Genomic DNA, 16,006 nt, shown 5'->3' with positions numbered 1-16,006 from the left:
CGGTAAAACATTTCGGAAAAATAATGCAACACATTTACATAAGAGTTTGCATTTATTTGTCATAAAATCAGTAAAAATAACAACATGTACTCAGCATGAATGGTGCTGTGCAATTATAAACATACAATATAAATTTAAACACTAAATATTGGAAAAAAGTAATCCCGCTTTGAAGATAACCTTCCATTAAATGTGCCATGAAAGGTGCATTTTATTGAGACTGATCCTTAGATACTGCAATTCTTTATCTTCCTGCAAAATTTAATGCAACTCAGAATATCACAAATTAAAAAGAAGCAAACATTAGAGTTGTACACAAATTACCACAATTCCAGACATGTAGCTGGATATGTAATACGGTAAACCTCCGGTTAGTTCGAACAAAATTAAATAAATATTGACGAACCTGTTCGAATTATTCGAAATTATGCTTCAGAAAATAAGCGTGAGTTCGAACTATTCTAGTCAATATTGGCGAAAATCTCGGCAGATTAAAATCATTAGACACAAACACATCCATAGTAAATCTGATACGTAACAACGGCGGCCTGAACAATGGCACAATTATAAGTAAGTAAAATGATAGTTTTTATTTTAATTTTTATTTAATTCAATGTTAATGATCATTAAACGTTCTTCATTTCGCGATAATTATGATGGTTATCGCGCGAAGCCGCTCGGTTAATGCGTAGCTACAGTAGGCCCCAAAACAGTACAGTAGAGCACGTACGTTTCATTTGTGACACAAAAGTTAAACATTTGTGCAGTATAATCTTTGCATGGTTATATTTTTATCTGAATCAGAAACTATCGCAATATTATTGTAATAAATGGTCTCTTTAATACATCAAAAGCAGTCTACACAACCTGTTGCGTTTACGAAATCACTACTGTAAAAATAGGCGATATTATATGTTGGTAAAATTAGGTCAAAACATCAACATGTCTGCTTTTAAATATGCCCAGTCGTATAATCTACCAAACATAGTTGATACCTGCAAAATTATCCATCACTAATTGGGACACCTGTGGATTGTTTTGACTGGATATGAATGCTTTTCACGTCACTCAGTACGATCGGGCAGCCGATCCTTTCAACTTTACCGCAAGCGACACCTCGCGTGGCCTGCTTACCTAGCGTGAGGTCGTAGGTTTTCAGGTAATACCTTGATTGGCAATACTTAAGAGATGTCCAGTCACAATTAAATAATCATAATGCTAAGTTAACACTAGTTATATGTGAAAATACACGGACGATTTCTTAGTTTGCCATACAGCGCAAATACAAATATCGCATGTTATTTAAACATTGTCGGGGCCTAAATTTGTAATCAGCTGTCTCGTGCGTGGTGTGTTTTGCAATGTAAAAAAAAATGAATTAACGCTAAAATATGTGGCATATATTAAATCACAGATGCATTCTAATGATCAGGCATACAATCTAATAACCTAACCGTGCTCGCTGATCAAATTTAAATCTTGGCATTTTTTCTGGGCCAGTCATCGGGGCCGAGTCGTCGCGAGCTTTCAATGGAGTTTGCCGAAAAAAATCTTACTTTACGTTCTTCATTTGACAAGTTCGAACTATCCGAAATGGTGTCAGTTATAAACAGTCAGAGTTCGAACTATTACTAGCCATAAAATTATTGTTTTTCTAGAAAAAAATGTGTGTTCGAACTATCCGCGTGTTCGAATTAATTTGGAGGTTTACCGTAACAATAATGAAAACAAAAAAATAATTTTATGTCCTCTGTTCTGATTTTTAGGAGCTGTGAAACAGCAACCTTAAGCGGTCATCGCCAAATTTCACTAGAAGAAATTCATTCGGAACTCTCGGGGGAATCAAAATATTGCTTGTTTCAATGATAAATTCCGACGAGTTTAAGATGGGACCGGAAAAAAAATTTTCCCCAAAAAACGCTAACAACACACTAGACAATCTTTGTCTCCTTCCGCAAAGTATTTGTTTGTGATAAAGTAATATGATTCACGGTTTTTAGCCCACCATCATCAGATGGTGGGCTATTCAAATCGCCTTGCGTCCGTGGTCCGTGGTCCGTGGTCGGGCGGTCCGTCCCTCCCTCCCTCCGTCCTTCCGTCCGTCCCTCCGTCCGTCCGTAAACAATTCTTGTTATCGCTAATTCTGAGAAAGTACTGAAGGGATCTTTCTCAAATTTCATATGTAGGTTCCCCTTGGTGCCTAGTTATGCATATCGCATTTTGGCACCGATTGGAAAACAACATGGCCAACAGCCAGCCATCTTGGATTTTGACAATTGAAGTTTGTTATCGCTATTTCTAAGAAAGTACTGAAGGGATCCTTCTCAAATTTCATACTTAGGTTGCCCTTGGTGCCTAGTTATGCATATTGTATTTTGGGACCGATCGGAAAACAACATGGCCGACAGGCAGCCATCTTGGATTTTGACAATTGAAGTTTGTTATCGCTATTTCTGAGAAAGTGCTGAACGGATCCTTCTCAAATTTTATATGTAGGTTCTCCTTGGTCTGTAGTTATGCATATTGCATTTTGGGACCGATCGGAAACAACATGGCCGACAGCCAGCCATCTTGGATTTTGACAATTGAAGTTTGTTATCGCTATTTCTAAGAAAGTACTGAAGGGATCCTTCTCAAATTTCATATGTAGGTTCTCCTTGGTCTGTAGTTATGCATATTGCATTTTGGGACCGATCGGAAAACAACATGGCTGACAGGCAGCCATCTTGGATTTTGACCATTGGAAGTTTGTTATGGCTATTTCTGAGAAAGTACTGAAGGGATCTTTGTCAAATTTCATATTTAGGTTGCCCTTGGTCCCTAGTTATGCATATTGCATTTTGGGACTAATTGGATAACAATATGGCTGACAGGCAGCCATCTTTGATTTTGACAATTGAAGTTTGTTATCGCTATTTCTGAGAAAGTACTGAAGGGATCTTTGTCAAATTTCATATTTAGGTTGCCCTTGGTCCCTAGTTATGCATATTGCATTTTGGGACCAATTGGATAACAACCTGGCTGACAGGCAGCCATCTTGGATTTTGACCATTGAAGTTTGTTATTGCTATTTTTGAGAAAGTACTGAAGGGATCTTTCACAAATTTCATATGTAGGTTCCCCTTGGTCTGTTGTTATGTATATTGCATTTTGGGACCGATCGTAAACAACATGGCCGACAGGCAGCCATCTTGGATTTTGACCATTGAAGTTTGTTATCGCTATTTTTGAGAAAGTACTGAAGGGATCTTTCACAAATTTCATATTTAGGTTCCCCTTGGTCTGTAGTTCTGCATATTGCATTTTGGGACGGATCGGAAAACAACATGGCTGACAGGCAGCCATCTTGGATTTTGACCATTGGAAGTTTGTTATCGCTATTTCTGAGAAGGTAAGAAAGAGATCTTTCTCAAATTTCATATTTAGGTTCCCCTTGGTCTGTAGTTCTGCATATTGCATTTTGGGACGGATCGGAAAACAAAATGGCCGACAGCCAGCCATCTTTGACTTTGACAATTGAAGTTTGTTATCGCTATTTCTGAGAAAGTACTGAAGGGATCCTTCTCACATTTCATATGTAGATTCCCCTTGGTCCCTTATGTATATTGCATTTTCGGACCAATCAGATAACAACATGGCCAACAGGCAGCCATCTTGGATTTTGACAATTGAAGTTTGTTATCGATATTTCTCAGAAAGAACTGAAGGGATCTTTCTCAATTTTCATATGTAGGTTCTCCTTGGTCCGTTGTATTGCATTTTTGGACCAATCTGAAAACATTGTCGACAGACAACCATTATCGCTAAATCTCAAATTTCATATATAATTTTCCCTTGTTTAAAAAGCACTGGAGGGATGTTTCTCAATTTATACAGATTAGTAAGAGGAAGGGAAAAAAAGAGAAAAGATCAATCTGACATGGAACCTATGAAGATCATTCCATGGTGGGCGCCAAGATCCCTCTGGGATCTCTTGTTTATGTTTCAAAACATTTGTTGAATTTAAATAAATTATAGAAAACAGCTTCAATCGTACACAATGACCTGTTTTATTGCTGAGTATTCCAAACTTTTTTCTGTGCAAATTATTATGCTTGCTTCCTGGTTTGTGTGAAGGGAGGTAACTCATATACACTCTAGTTGATGTGACATTGGAAAGTCGCATCAAGCTCTTAATTGGGTTGATAAAAATGGTCCTCGGCCGTCGAATACTGTTTTTAGTCTCAGATTTTCCAATTGAAAATAGATAATTGAAATCTGCGATTGTTTTTACATTTGATACTTAAAATGAAAGAAGAATACTTCTGATTGGTTCGTCATTTCCGAGAAATAGGCCACACAAAAATGGACAAGTTATTTCAAGAAAGAGTTATCTCCCTTGACTAATTTTCAGGGAAAACACAATGTACATCAATACAATTTGTAAATAAATCAAAACATTAGATTAAAAGCTTTGAGCAGGTGAAATTTCCATACACCTGGGTAGTTATTTGAAATATTCAAAGCAATATTTATATTTAATATAGTTTATATTTAAGTGAAATTACCTCCTATTGTGTAATCATTTTCAACTGAAACATTACCTATCATTATGTGAGGAATGAAATGTTTAGTGACTGAACATAGATATGAAAGGAAATTTGTCAGGAATCTTCCATGGCCAAAGGTCAACCAAATTTGTGAATTTCATGACCCTGGGGAGGGGGTATAGTTTACTCTAGTTTATTAGGGAAATCACCATTTTTACTATCATTTGTTTGATTACTATCGGAATTATTTTTAACTTTGTTAACATCATCAGAATGGGATGATCGACAGCTTGATAGTATGCACAAGTTGGCCCAGGCTGACCCCCTGACAATTATTTTATATTTTGGTGGGAAAATGTTTTTTTAGATATATAGCCAGATTGCCGGTGCTCCCGTACCTTTTCAAGCCTACTGTGAAACAGTGTCTTCACATGGTTACTGACAAATAAAACAGGTTCAATATCTTTTCTATTCAAGCTAATGTATCCCTGACTTCTTCTTTCTTGTGTTATCATATGTTACAAACACCCACAAAACTGGTTTAATTTCGGGACAATATCTCAAAACAATTTTACTGTATTTTCTATTGCAAGTTGATGTGTCCCATTACTTACATGTGTTATGATAATTAAATTACAAACACATTACCATAGATAAAGTCATTCAAGTAAAGATCCACCAACAACATTTGACAGCACCTTCATGTTTAGATTACACCGACGTAACGTACAGCATGTCGTAAAAGAAAAAAAGAAGAAGAAAATGATATCTTTCATAATTAGTAATTCTAAACAGGTTCACATTGTTTTATTGTATTCCCAAATTTCTGATTAAAGTTCATGTCATTTAATTTTAATTTGTTCATCAAACATTTACTCTTTCCCCAGACACTGATTATACACGTTGTTTTTAAAACATCACAAGAGAAAATCCATAGGTACTGTACAAATGTAATACTGACTATTCTACCACATTTGCTATGCAACGCCAGTTTTGATTGGTTTAAAACTGTGTATGATTTGCCAGTAATCCACTCTCGTGTCAATAATACACGCATGTGAGTACGTCGTACTAGCTTCACTTATGTATCTAGTATTCCCCCACTGATAACACAATTACTGTAGCTGAGTGGGCTAATGGGTTAGATGATAACACAATTACTGTAGCTGAGTGGGCTAATGGGTTAGATGATAACACAGTTACTGTAGCTGAGTGGGCTAATGGGTTAGATGATAACACAGTTACTGTAGCTGAGTGGGCTAATGTGTTAGATACTAGTTCTCGCCTCGGCGTACTATCACGACGCGAGTTCGAATCCTACATATGCCACTCTTTTTTTTTTCATCCTTTTTTTTTTTGATTTTCAAAATCAATGCCAGATGATAGAAATGTATATATTGCCGTTTTTCAATTAGGAAGAGGTAGATCTCAGAACTAAATAGTACATGGTAGAATAGAAATAATCAACTTTGACTCGTGTATTGTTGCATGATATATGACTCGGACTCTGATATTTTGCAATTTTAATTAATAACTCAGGCCTGCGGCCTTCGTGATAAATTTAATTGCAAAATATCCGAGTCCAAGTTGTATATCCTGCAACAATACATGGATAATCGTTAATTATTTCTTAAATAACACATGTATGCTATTTCTTACATTGTACATGTTTCTCTCTACATGGTATTGTGAAAATAATGAATTGAATGAAATTGAACTGGCATTGACTCTGTGATCTGTTTGATAATGTTATTTTTAAAATTAGTAACTCACTTCATGCTCGGAATCTGTGAAACGAACCAGGTGTTAGATACAAGATTTTTTAGGTGTGAGATACAAGATTTGTTTAGGTGTGAGATACAAGATTTGTTTAGGTGTGAGATACAAGATTTGTTTAGGTGTGAGATACAAGATTTGTTTAGGTGTGAGATACAAGATTTTTTAGGTGTGAGATACAAGATTTTTTTAGATCCTTTTTTTCAAACAATATTTTCATCAATATCAATATAGCAGAAAGCCCTATAGTTTGTTTTTTAGCCCACCATCATCAGATGGTGGGCTATTCAAATCGCCCTGCGTCCGTGGTCCGTGGTCCGTCCGTCCGGCCGTCCGTCCGTCCATCCCTCCGTCCGTCCGTAAACAATTCTTGTTATCGCTAATCCTCAGAAAGTACTGAAGGGATCTTTCTCAAATTTCATATGTGGGTTCCCCTTGGTGCCTAGTTATGCATATTGTATTTTGAGACCAATCGGAAAACAACATGGCCGACAGGCAGCCATCTTGGATTTTGATGATTGAAGTTTGTTATCGCTATTTCTGAGAAGTACTGAAGGGATCTTTCTCAAATTTCATATGTAGGATCTCCTTGGTGCCTCGTTATGCATATTGCATTTTGAGACCTATCGGAAAACAACATGGCCGATAGGCAGCCATCTTGGATTTTGACAATTGAAGTTTGTTATCGCTATTTCTGAGAAAGTACTGAAGGGATCTTTCTCAAATTTCATATGTAAATTCCCCTTGGTGCCTTGTTATGCATATTGCATTTTGAGACCTATCGGAAAACAACATGGCCGACAGGCAGCCATCTTGGATTTTGACAATTGAAGTTTGTTATCGCTATTTCTGAGAAAGTACTGAAGGGATCTTTCTCAAATTTCATATGTAGGATCTCCTTGGTGCCTCGTTATGCATATTGCATTTTGAGACCTATCGGAAAACAACATGGCCGATAGGCAGCCATCTTGGATTTTGACAATTGAAGTTTGTTATCACTATTTCTGAGAAAGTACTGAAGGGATCTTTGTCAAATTTCATATGTAAATTCCCCTTGGTGCCTAGTTATGCATATTGCATTTTGAGACCTATCGGAAAACAACATGGCCGATAGGCAGCCATCTTAGATTTTGACAATTGAAGTTTGTTATCGCTATTTATCAGAAATTGCTGAAGGGATCTTTCTGAAATTTCATTTGTAGGTTGCCCTCTGTGCCTAGTTATGCATATTAGATTTTGAGACCAGTCAGAAAACAACCTGCCCGACAGGCAGCCATCTTGTATTTTGACAATTGAAGTTTGTTATCGCTATTTTACAGAAGGTACTGAAGGGATCTTTCTCAAATTTCATATGTAGGTTCCCCTTGGTCCCTGGTGTTGCATTTTGGGACCAATCCGAAAACAACAGACAGCCATTATCGCTAAATCTTAAATTTTATATATAGGTTCCCCATGTTTGAAAAGGACTAGAGGGCTGTTTCTGAATTTACACAGATTAGTAAGACTTAGAGGAAGGGAAAGGAGAGAAAAGATCAATCTGACATGGAACCTATAAAGATCATTCAATGGTGGGCGCCAAGATCCCTCTGGGATCTCTTGTTTGTTTAACGTCCTATTAACAGCCAGGGTCATTTAAAGACGTGGCAGGTTTTGGAGGTGGAGGAAAGCCGGAGTACCCGGCGAAAAACCACCGGCCTACGGTCAGTACCTAGCAACTGCCCCACGTAGGTTTCGAACTCACAACCCAGAGGTGGAGGGCTAGTGTTTAAGTGTTTTTTTTGGGACACCTTAACCACTTGGCCACCGCGGCCCCTCAAAGCCCTATAGAACAGAAATCAGAAGCGGTTGAAAACAAAAGTCACTCTCTGATTAAGTTAAGAGGTCTAGAATACAGATTAAAGTAATTGGGGTTTCACTATTAAAATCTGTTGACGATACTTCTGTTGACAATACTTCCAATGTTTTTCAAATGAATTAAGGAGCACTCCTGCTGCGTAAAAGGTACAGTTACATATATATATGGCAACCATACCATATCGGAGACATAAATAGCAGTATCATATTATGCTTTTTATTCTTGTTAATCTCATTTATGTGCAGCTGATTCATAAAAGACAGGTTGAAATCCAGTAACCGATTTGTTACTCAAGGAATTCCATACTTTCTATTTAAATCACAGGTGTTTTAATTTACGGTATATGCAGTGACAATTGTCATTTTCAGATCAATGGGAATAAATGCAAAATCCATGCCGGCTTGAAAACAATAGTTTCTATATCAGGTAATCACTTACATTTTGCCAATGTGTAATGAATATGATATATAAATTCACATATTGATGTCCAAGGAATATGACAATATATATAGATATATAAGTATATCCATTTGATTTAGATAAAGTTAATGCAGTTTCAAACTGCAATGATTTTCAGCTATTGTAAGTCATTATAAACCCTAATCCAGGTAAATGTTACCTATGGGTAAGGCAGCACCACAGATGAGTACACCTTCAGAGATGACCACTCTACCCTGGACACTGAGCTAAGCTCAGGTCGTCACCTGCTGTCCAGGTAAAGTAGGAGGCAGCGCGTACGGCAGGGCTGTGCTGGTGGTGTTGATTGATAGAGTAGCCTGAGGCAAACAATACTTAAAACTGAACTTTTATACCAAAACTGCACGGTGGTACCAAACTGTGCTGTGAGTTACATGGCATGCAGTTCCTTCACACGGGCAAGCTGCCTTAATTTGTAAAAGAAACACCATCTGAAAACTACACGGTATAATTGAGAGGAAGATTGGTAGTATTTATCATCAACGGTGCACCAAAAAATGTAAACACTGATTTGAACAGTTCACGGTAGATTGGTATATTACATGGCAGACACATATTGTCAATGATAAACCATCATATATAAACAGTAATCTATAACAGAATGTGTTATGAACGTAATCCAACGGTCTCTGTACCTGAGTGAGGTGATGGGGGGGGGGGGGGGGGGGGGGGGGGTCTTTTGTTTACATAATCAAGCCAGGATCAGAGTGTAGGAGTTTTCCAAGGTGTTATGAAGGACGACTGCTCAAATCCAGAATGAATTTTACCCTAATTCAGGAGATGTTTTAAAAGGAGCACTCCTGCCGAAATGACCACTCTACCCCTGGGCAATGAGCTGAGCTTGGTTGTCATGTATAACGGCTGTCTATGTTTTATTAAAGTCACTCTAAATATTCTTTTGATATTAAAGTACCTAATTATTACCTAATTCTAACCTCTAGGCCAGCGCAATCACAACTCTTTACCAAATAACTGCAGATGGTTCTTCTGCGGAGGGTGTGGACATTCCCACATTTCAAGTCTTATCCGTACTAGGGATTAGTGGTTATAGCGTAGAGACATTGCATGTGATTTATAGGAATTTATGTACAGTCGGCTGGTACCAAAACTACCCGGTGACAAGCAAAAACTGAATGATAAGTCTATAGAGAATAAACATTTAAAGTTGAAAATGTAGAGGTCAACTTGAACATTTAGCTTGAGTTGTAAGGCAGGCACATATGCTTCACACTAGGCACGATGCCTGTGTGAAAGAAACGCCATCTGAAGACTACACAGTATAATTGGAAAAAAGATCTGAAACATGTTACAATAATGGTGCGCCAAGAAAGGTAAGCGCTGATTTGAACAGTTCATGGTAGATTGGTATATTTCACAGCAGGCAAAAATTGTCATAGGTATAGAAATGGTTATCAAGAACAAAGTATTTTTCAGCATAGCCGTATAATATTCTTTTGGCCCCGGATATGACGCGACAGGTGGCATTACTGGTCAAGATGAAGTATGTGATTGGTCAATGTAGCGGTAAATGCAAAATGCAGATATGCAGTTAAAAACGAACAAAGTTAAGAATGCAAGCTGAATAAGTGGATGTATCTTTTCAAATGAAACATTAATAGAATTATATTCCTGATTCAAATGCAGTCTTATTATCACCAAAAATGATTCAAACTGATCTAATTTTGTTATCTGTGCTGAAACGCATCAGTTCGTTGATTTATTTCACCAGCAGTTTTTCATTATAACCACCAGCATTAGATGGTGGGCTATTCAAATCGCCCTGCGTCCGTGGTCCGTCGTCGTCCGTCCGTCCGTCCGTCCCTCCGTCCCTCCGTCCGTAAACAATTCTTGTTATCGCTATTTCTCAGAAAGTACTGAAGGGATCTTTCTCAAATTTCATATTAAGGTTCCCCTTGGTGCCTAGTTATGCATATTGCATTTTGAGACCAATCTGAAAACAACATGGCCGACAGGCAGCCATCTTGGATTTTGACAATTGAAGTTTGTTATCGCTATTTCTCAGAAACTAAAGAGGAGATCTTTCTGAAATTTCATATGTAGGTTCCCCTTGGTGCCTAGTTATGCATATTGCATTTTGAGACCAATCTGAAAACAACATGGCCGACAGGCAGCCATCTTGGATTTTGACAATTGAAGTTTGTTATCGCTATTTCTCAGAAACTAATATGGGGATCTTTCTGAAATTTCATATGTAGGTCCCCCTCAGTGCCTAGTTATGCATATTGCATTTTGAGACTAATCGGAAAACAACATGGCCGACAGGCAGCCATCTTGTATTTTGACAATTGAAGTTTGTTATCGCTATTTCTGAGAAAGCACTGAAGGGATCTTTCTCAAATTTCATATAAAGGTTCCTCTTGGTGCCTAGTTATGCATATTGCATTTTGAGACCAATCTGAAAACAACATGGCCGACAGGCAGCCATCTTGGATTTTGACAATTGAAGTTTGTTATCGCTATTTCTCAGAAACTAATGAGGAGATCTTTCTGAAATTTCATATGTAGGTTCCCCTTGGTGCCTAGTTATGCATATTGCATTTTGAGACCAATCTGAAAACAACATGGCCGACAGGCAGCCATCTTGGATTTTGACAATTGAAGTTTGTTATCGCTATTTCTCAGAAACTAATATGGGGATCTTTCTGAAATTTCATATGTAGGTCCCCCTCAGTGCCTAGTTATGCATATTGCATTTTGAGACTAATCGGAAAACAACATGGCCGACAGGCAGCCATCTTGTATTTTGACAATTGAAGTTTGTTATCGCTATTTCTGAGAAAGCACTGAAGGGATCTTTCTCAAATTTCATATAAAGGTTCCTCTTGGTGCCTAGTTATGCATATTGCATTTTGAGACCAATCTGAAAACAACATGGCCGACAGGCAGCCATCTTGGATTTTGACAATTGAAGTTTGTTATCGCTATTTCTCAGAAACTAATGAGGAGATCTTTCTGAAATTTCATATGTAGGTTCCCCTTGGTGCCTAGTTATGCATATTGCATTTTGAGACCAATCTGAAAACAACATGGCCGACAGGCAGCCATCTTGGATTTTGACAATTGAAGTTTGTTATCGCTATTTCTCAGAAACTAATGAGGAGATCTTTCTGAAATTTCATATGTAGGTTCCCCTTGGTGCCTAGTTATGCATATTGCATTTTGAGACCAATCTGAAAACAACATGGCCGACAGGCAGCCATCTTGGATTTTGACAATTGAAGTTTGTTATCGCTATTTCTCAGAAACTAATATGGGGATCTTTCTGAAATTTCAATCGGAAAACAACATGGCCGACAGACAGCCATTATCGCTAAATCTTAAATTTTATATATAGGTTCCCCTTGTTTGAAAAGTACTAGAGGGCTGTTTCTGAATTTACACAGATTAATAAGACTTAGAAGAAGGGAAAAGTAGAGAAAAGATCAATCTGACATGGAACCTATAAAGATCATTCAATGGTGGGCGCCAAGATCCCTCTGGGATCTCTTGTTTAAAGATAATTCTTGTTTAACCTGATCGAACTTTCTCAGTCCCTCAAGGCTGTTATAACTACAGTAGCTATCCTGGTCAGGGGACTGGTGAAAAAGAGGTTGTTCACCAGCGAGCGTGGTGGTGCGTGTCGGTGTATTACAATTGTGCCTAGGTGGCTTCATTAGACATGGTCAGTTAAGGACTATTGGAACGGCCATCTCGAATGAGTGCACACTGATCATGCCAGTGTATGAAAAATTGCAAATCTGTCAGGCAGTGATATTTCATAAATTTTCTAGGTAATGCTCTTAAAGATATTAATGAAAAAACATAATTAAAAAATAAATCTTTAATACTTACTGTAAGGCTAACTCCAGAAATGTATAAAAATCTTCTTCAAAGTTTGTGAAACGTACAGCATATCAGCATCATCTGTTACCATCCAGGAATGCACAATTCCTTTTGAAAATTTAGAAATATCTTCCTATTTCAAAAAAAACTCCAGTGAATTATTGTGGTGATGTCTGATCCATTTTAGGAGTGGAAATGCATTTTCTAGATGCTACTGGTGCATGTTGATAGATTTCTTATGATTTCCTATGTATAGGTAATTATCAGTACAAAGACACAGTACACAATCTTCTTTATAATCAGAGGATATTCAAGTTTCAATAATCAGAAGCATAATATTTGCACGTGTGGACATCTGATAAAAACACAAGGGCACATTGACAATAGCATATATCTCTTTACCGTTTGACTCAAAACCTTTTCATTTCTTATCTGTTTTGCCTGCTACACATACCGGTTGTCAAAAAGTAAAAAAAGAAGCCTGGCAAATTATATGCAAATTAACTTAAACTGTTAAAATTATCCAACAAGTTCCTTTGTGTTTCTGTATAAGAAAATATTCTGATTTACATGTATAATCCATGTACACATTGAAGTTAATAACTTCACATCAAATTCTGCGTTCAGTCTTATTTTACAGATAAATATCATTGCCTGATAGATAAAGACGCACAAGTAAACAATTCTTATTTTTGTAATGTGTTTCATTTGGTTACTTTCTTTTAAAGAGCTGTAACGCATACAAATCTACATATTATGTGTGACTATAATTATACACCTTCGGTTGCTCACAAAATTGGTTGGTGTTAATTTTTATATTCATTTATTCGCTCCACTTCAAAAAGATAATTAAAAATCTTCAGAGATTAAGATTTTGTGCCTGATCATGAATACAAAAATGACATTTTCTGATATTATTTCCTATCAGGACATAATTCCTAATTAGTGATTGTTTTAATTAACTCGCCCAAACACCAGACATACTCAAAGTAGACATTGAATAACACGAAAAAATTGATGTCATGTATATTAATCACTTGTTGGCCCGGAATGGAAGGGCGCAAGGGCTTTTGATCGGAAGTAGAATGTTGAATATCTTGTTTGGGCAAGGGGAAAGTCTAACTTTGAAAACTACTTTTCATTTGGTGAACTTTTAGAAATAGATTTTGATGCATTATGTTTTTACACTCATTAGAAATATGTACTTTACTTTGAGCAGAGGATGTGAAAAAAATTAATTTTAATTAATCTTTTCTAAAATTTAATCTTGAATCATTAATTGTTTACAATTAACAAACACAATTTCAATTTGGATTTTAAGTAATGTGAGTATAAATGGTATTCTTTGCATAATGGCAGAAAGAAAGGACTTTAAATTTTAGATCTTGCATGAGTGTCAATAAATGTGAAATTTTAAAACAGGTTTGATTATAATTTCTTTACTATTAATCAGTGAGAGATATTACAATCTCGCCTCATCTTTGATTTAAGATATCTGGGATCTCCACATGCCCTAACATACATCTGGGATCTCACAATATAGCTATACCTGTCGTACAAGTAAGGTAGATGCATACTGCGTTAATTTCCACACAATTGACTGTTAATGTATAACTGTTTGTATTGATCATTGAATGAATCCTTCATCTTAATTTTCATCATATTGATCTTTTTATTTCCAGGCTGTTGAATACTATGCAGAATGGTCACTGTGTCCAAAGAATGTGGTGTTCCTTCGGGTACAAACCTCTGTATTTGACCCACTTTTGATAGGGGACAAGCCAAAATGGTATGCCCACCAGCTTCAGAGCTTGGAATTTAAAGTGTATGATGACAACTCCTCACTCGGAGCAGCCGTTGTTTCCTCTATGGATCTTGTCAGTGATGATAATCCTACAGGTATGATAACCCTACAGGTATGATAATCCACAGATATGTGTATTGTTTAGGTTTGAGTATTGATAACCCTAAAGGTATGATAGCCCTACATGTATACAAATTGTCAAGGTATGGGTCAGTGATGATAACCGTACAGGTATGTGTATTCCTAGCTCACTTGGTCCAAAGGACTGGTGGGCTTATGCCATGGCGCAGTGTCTGTCATCCTAGTCATGAACCACTAAGTAGATTTCAACCAAAGGATTTGATGTGGAGCATCATTGGATGAAGAAGAGCGAGTTTTGTATAAACACTGGACTTGGCCCCTGAGGGGTGGTGCCAAACAGGAAAAATATGTGCCAAATTGGTCAAAATCCTTCTTCAAGATCTGTATGAATAAAAGGGTTCAGTCCATATTTGGACTGAAGCATCCTTGGACAAAGGGGAACCAATTTTGTATAAACAGTGGGTCTAAAACCCTAAGGGCCTGAGGAGTTGGGCCCAATGGGGGAAAATTGCAATTACTTTTATTAAAATCTTTCTTATGTAGGAATGAAAGGATTTCATTGATATTTGGTCAGAAGCATTCTTGGTTGAAGTAGAACCAATCTTATGTAAATGGTGGGTTTGGCCTTAGGTATGAATACCAATTTTGTATAAACGGTGGGTCCCAACTCCGCATTGGCCTGATCGAGGCATCATATACTTTAAATATGGGAAATAAAGCAAATTCTACAAAATCTTCCTTCTGTAGAAATGTATACAGAATTTTTTCCCTTATTCACTGTCATATGCAGATGATGGATACAGACCCTCCGGGCCTTTTGTGTATATTCGAGAGTTGATAGCCCTATAGGTATAAGAAATGTATTGTTTATGTTTGGATGATGATGGCCCCACAGGTATGTGTATTATGTTTAAGAAACATTTCATAGGTGTTTAAAGAGACATTGAAAAGCTTACAAAGTATGTTTTTATGCTTTAAACAGATGAGAGTGGCAGTGACAGTGATGGAGCAGAGAGTACCAGTTCATCCTATTCTTCACTCAGTGATTTTGTCACAGATATGGTCAACAGTGAAATTGATGGAGAACCTCCATGTATGTATAGGTTCTCTGTAAACAAGTACAACATATGAATTGTTCAGTGTGTATAAATATTCAGTTTTTCAGGTTGTTTAGGAACCATTTGTATAAGCTTAAAAAACTTCAGTTCAAATTCTGGACTATTTTTTTCCGGCAGGTTGTCCACTAATTGAGGTTTCTCAAGTAGCAGTGCCAGCAGGTGTTATATGCCAGTACAGCTACTTAAATGAACATACATGTAGCACTATTTTCGAAAATAGGATGTTTTGACAAATGATTACTTTAACAGTAATGTTTAATCAAATGTTATCTAAATTCATAATATGATTCAAGATTGTTGTTCACTTTTCACCTAAAAACTTATGCAACAAAAATTATGAACAAAATGTTATCAAATTAATATAATCCTAGTCCAAAGAATGTATGGAGCCATTTTCCAATTTCAAACGAAATCAACAGATGATTTTAAATAAAGGGAGTTTTGTTAAGTTGCCTTAATTGCAATCCATTGTTAATCATATGTCCATCCTGAAACATATCACATGGACTGAAAAATGTAAATT

The 16,006-nt window shown here is 36.9% G+C and overlaps 1 protein-coding gene across 1 annotated transcript in view; it reads left to right on the top strand.

Moving 5' to 3' along the window:
* Nucleotides 1-16,006, top strand: part of LOC117336066 (MAP kinase-activating death domain protein-like) — a 124,622-nt gene that overhangs the window by 71,219 nt on the left and 37,397 nt on the right. The window contains 2 exon segments of the mRNA XM_033896428.1: nucleotides 14,163-14,379; nucleotides 15,348-15,458. Of these exon segments, the coding sequence (XP_033752319.1) occupies nucleotides 14,163-14,379; nucleotides 15,348-15,458 (328 nt within the window).

Source organism: Pecten maximus, chromosome 10 (genome assembly GCF_902652985.1).
Source record: "Pecten maximus chromosome 10, xPecMax1.1, whole genome shotgun sequence".
Lineage (NCBI taxonomy): Eukaryota > Metazoa > Mollusca > Bivalvia > Pectinida > Pectinidae > Pecten > Pecten maximus.
The sequence above is the reverse complement of the archived record's forward strand: the minus strand, read 5'-3'. Positions and strand labels throughout refer to the sequence as shown.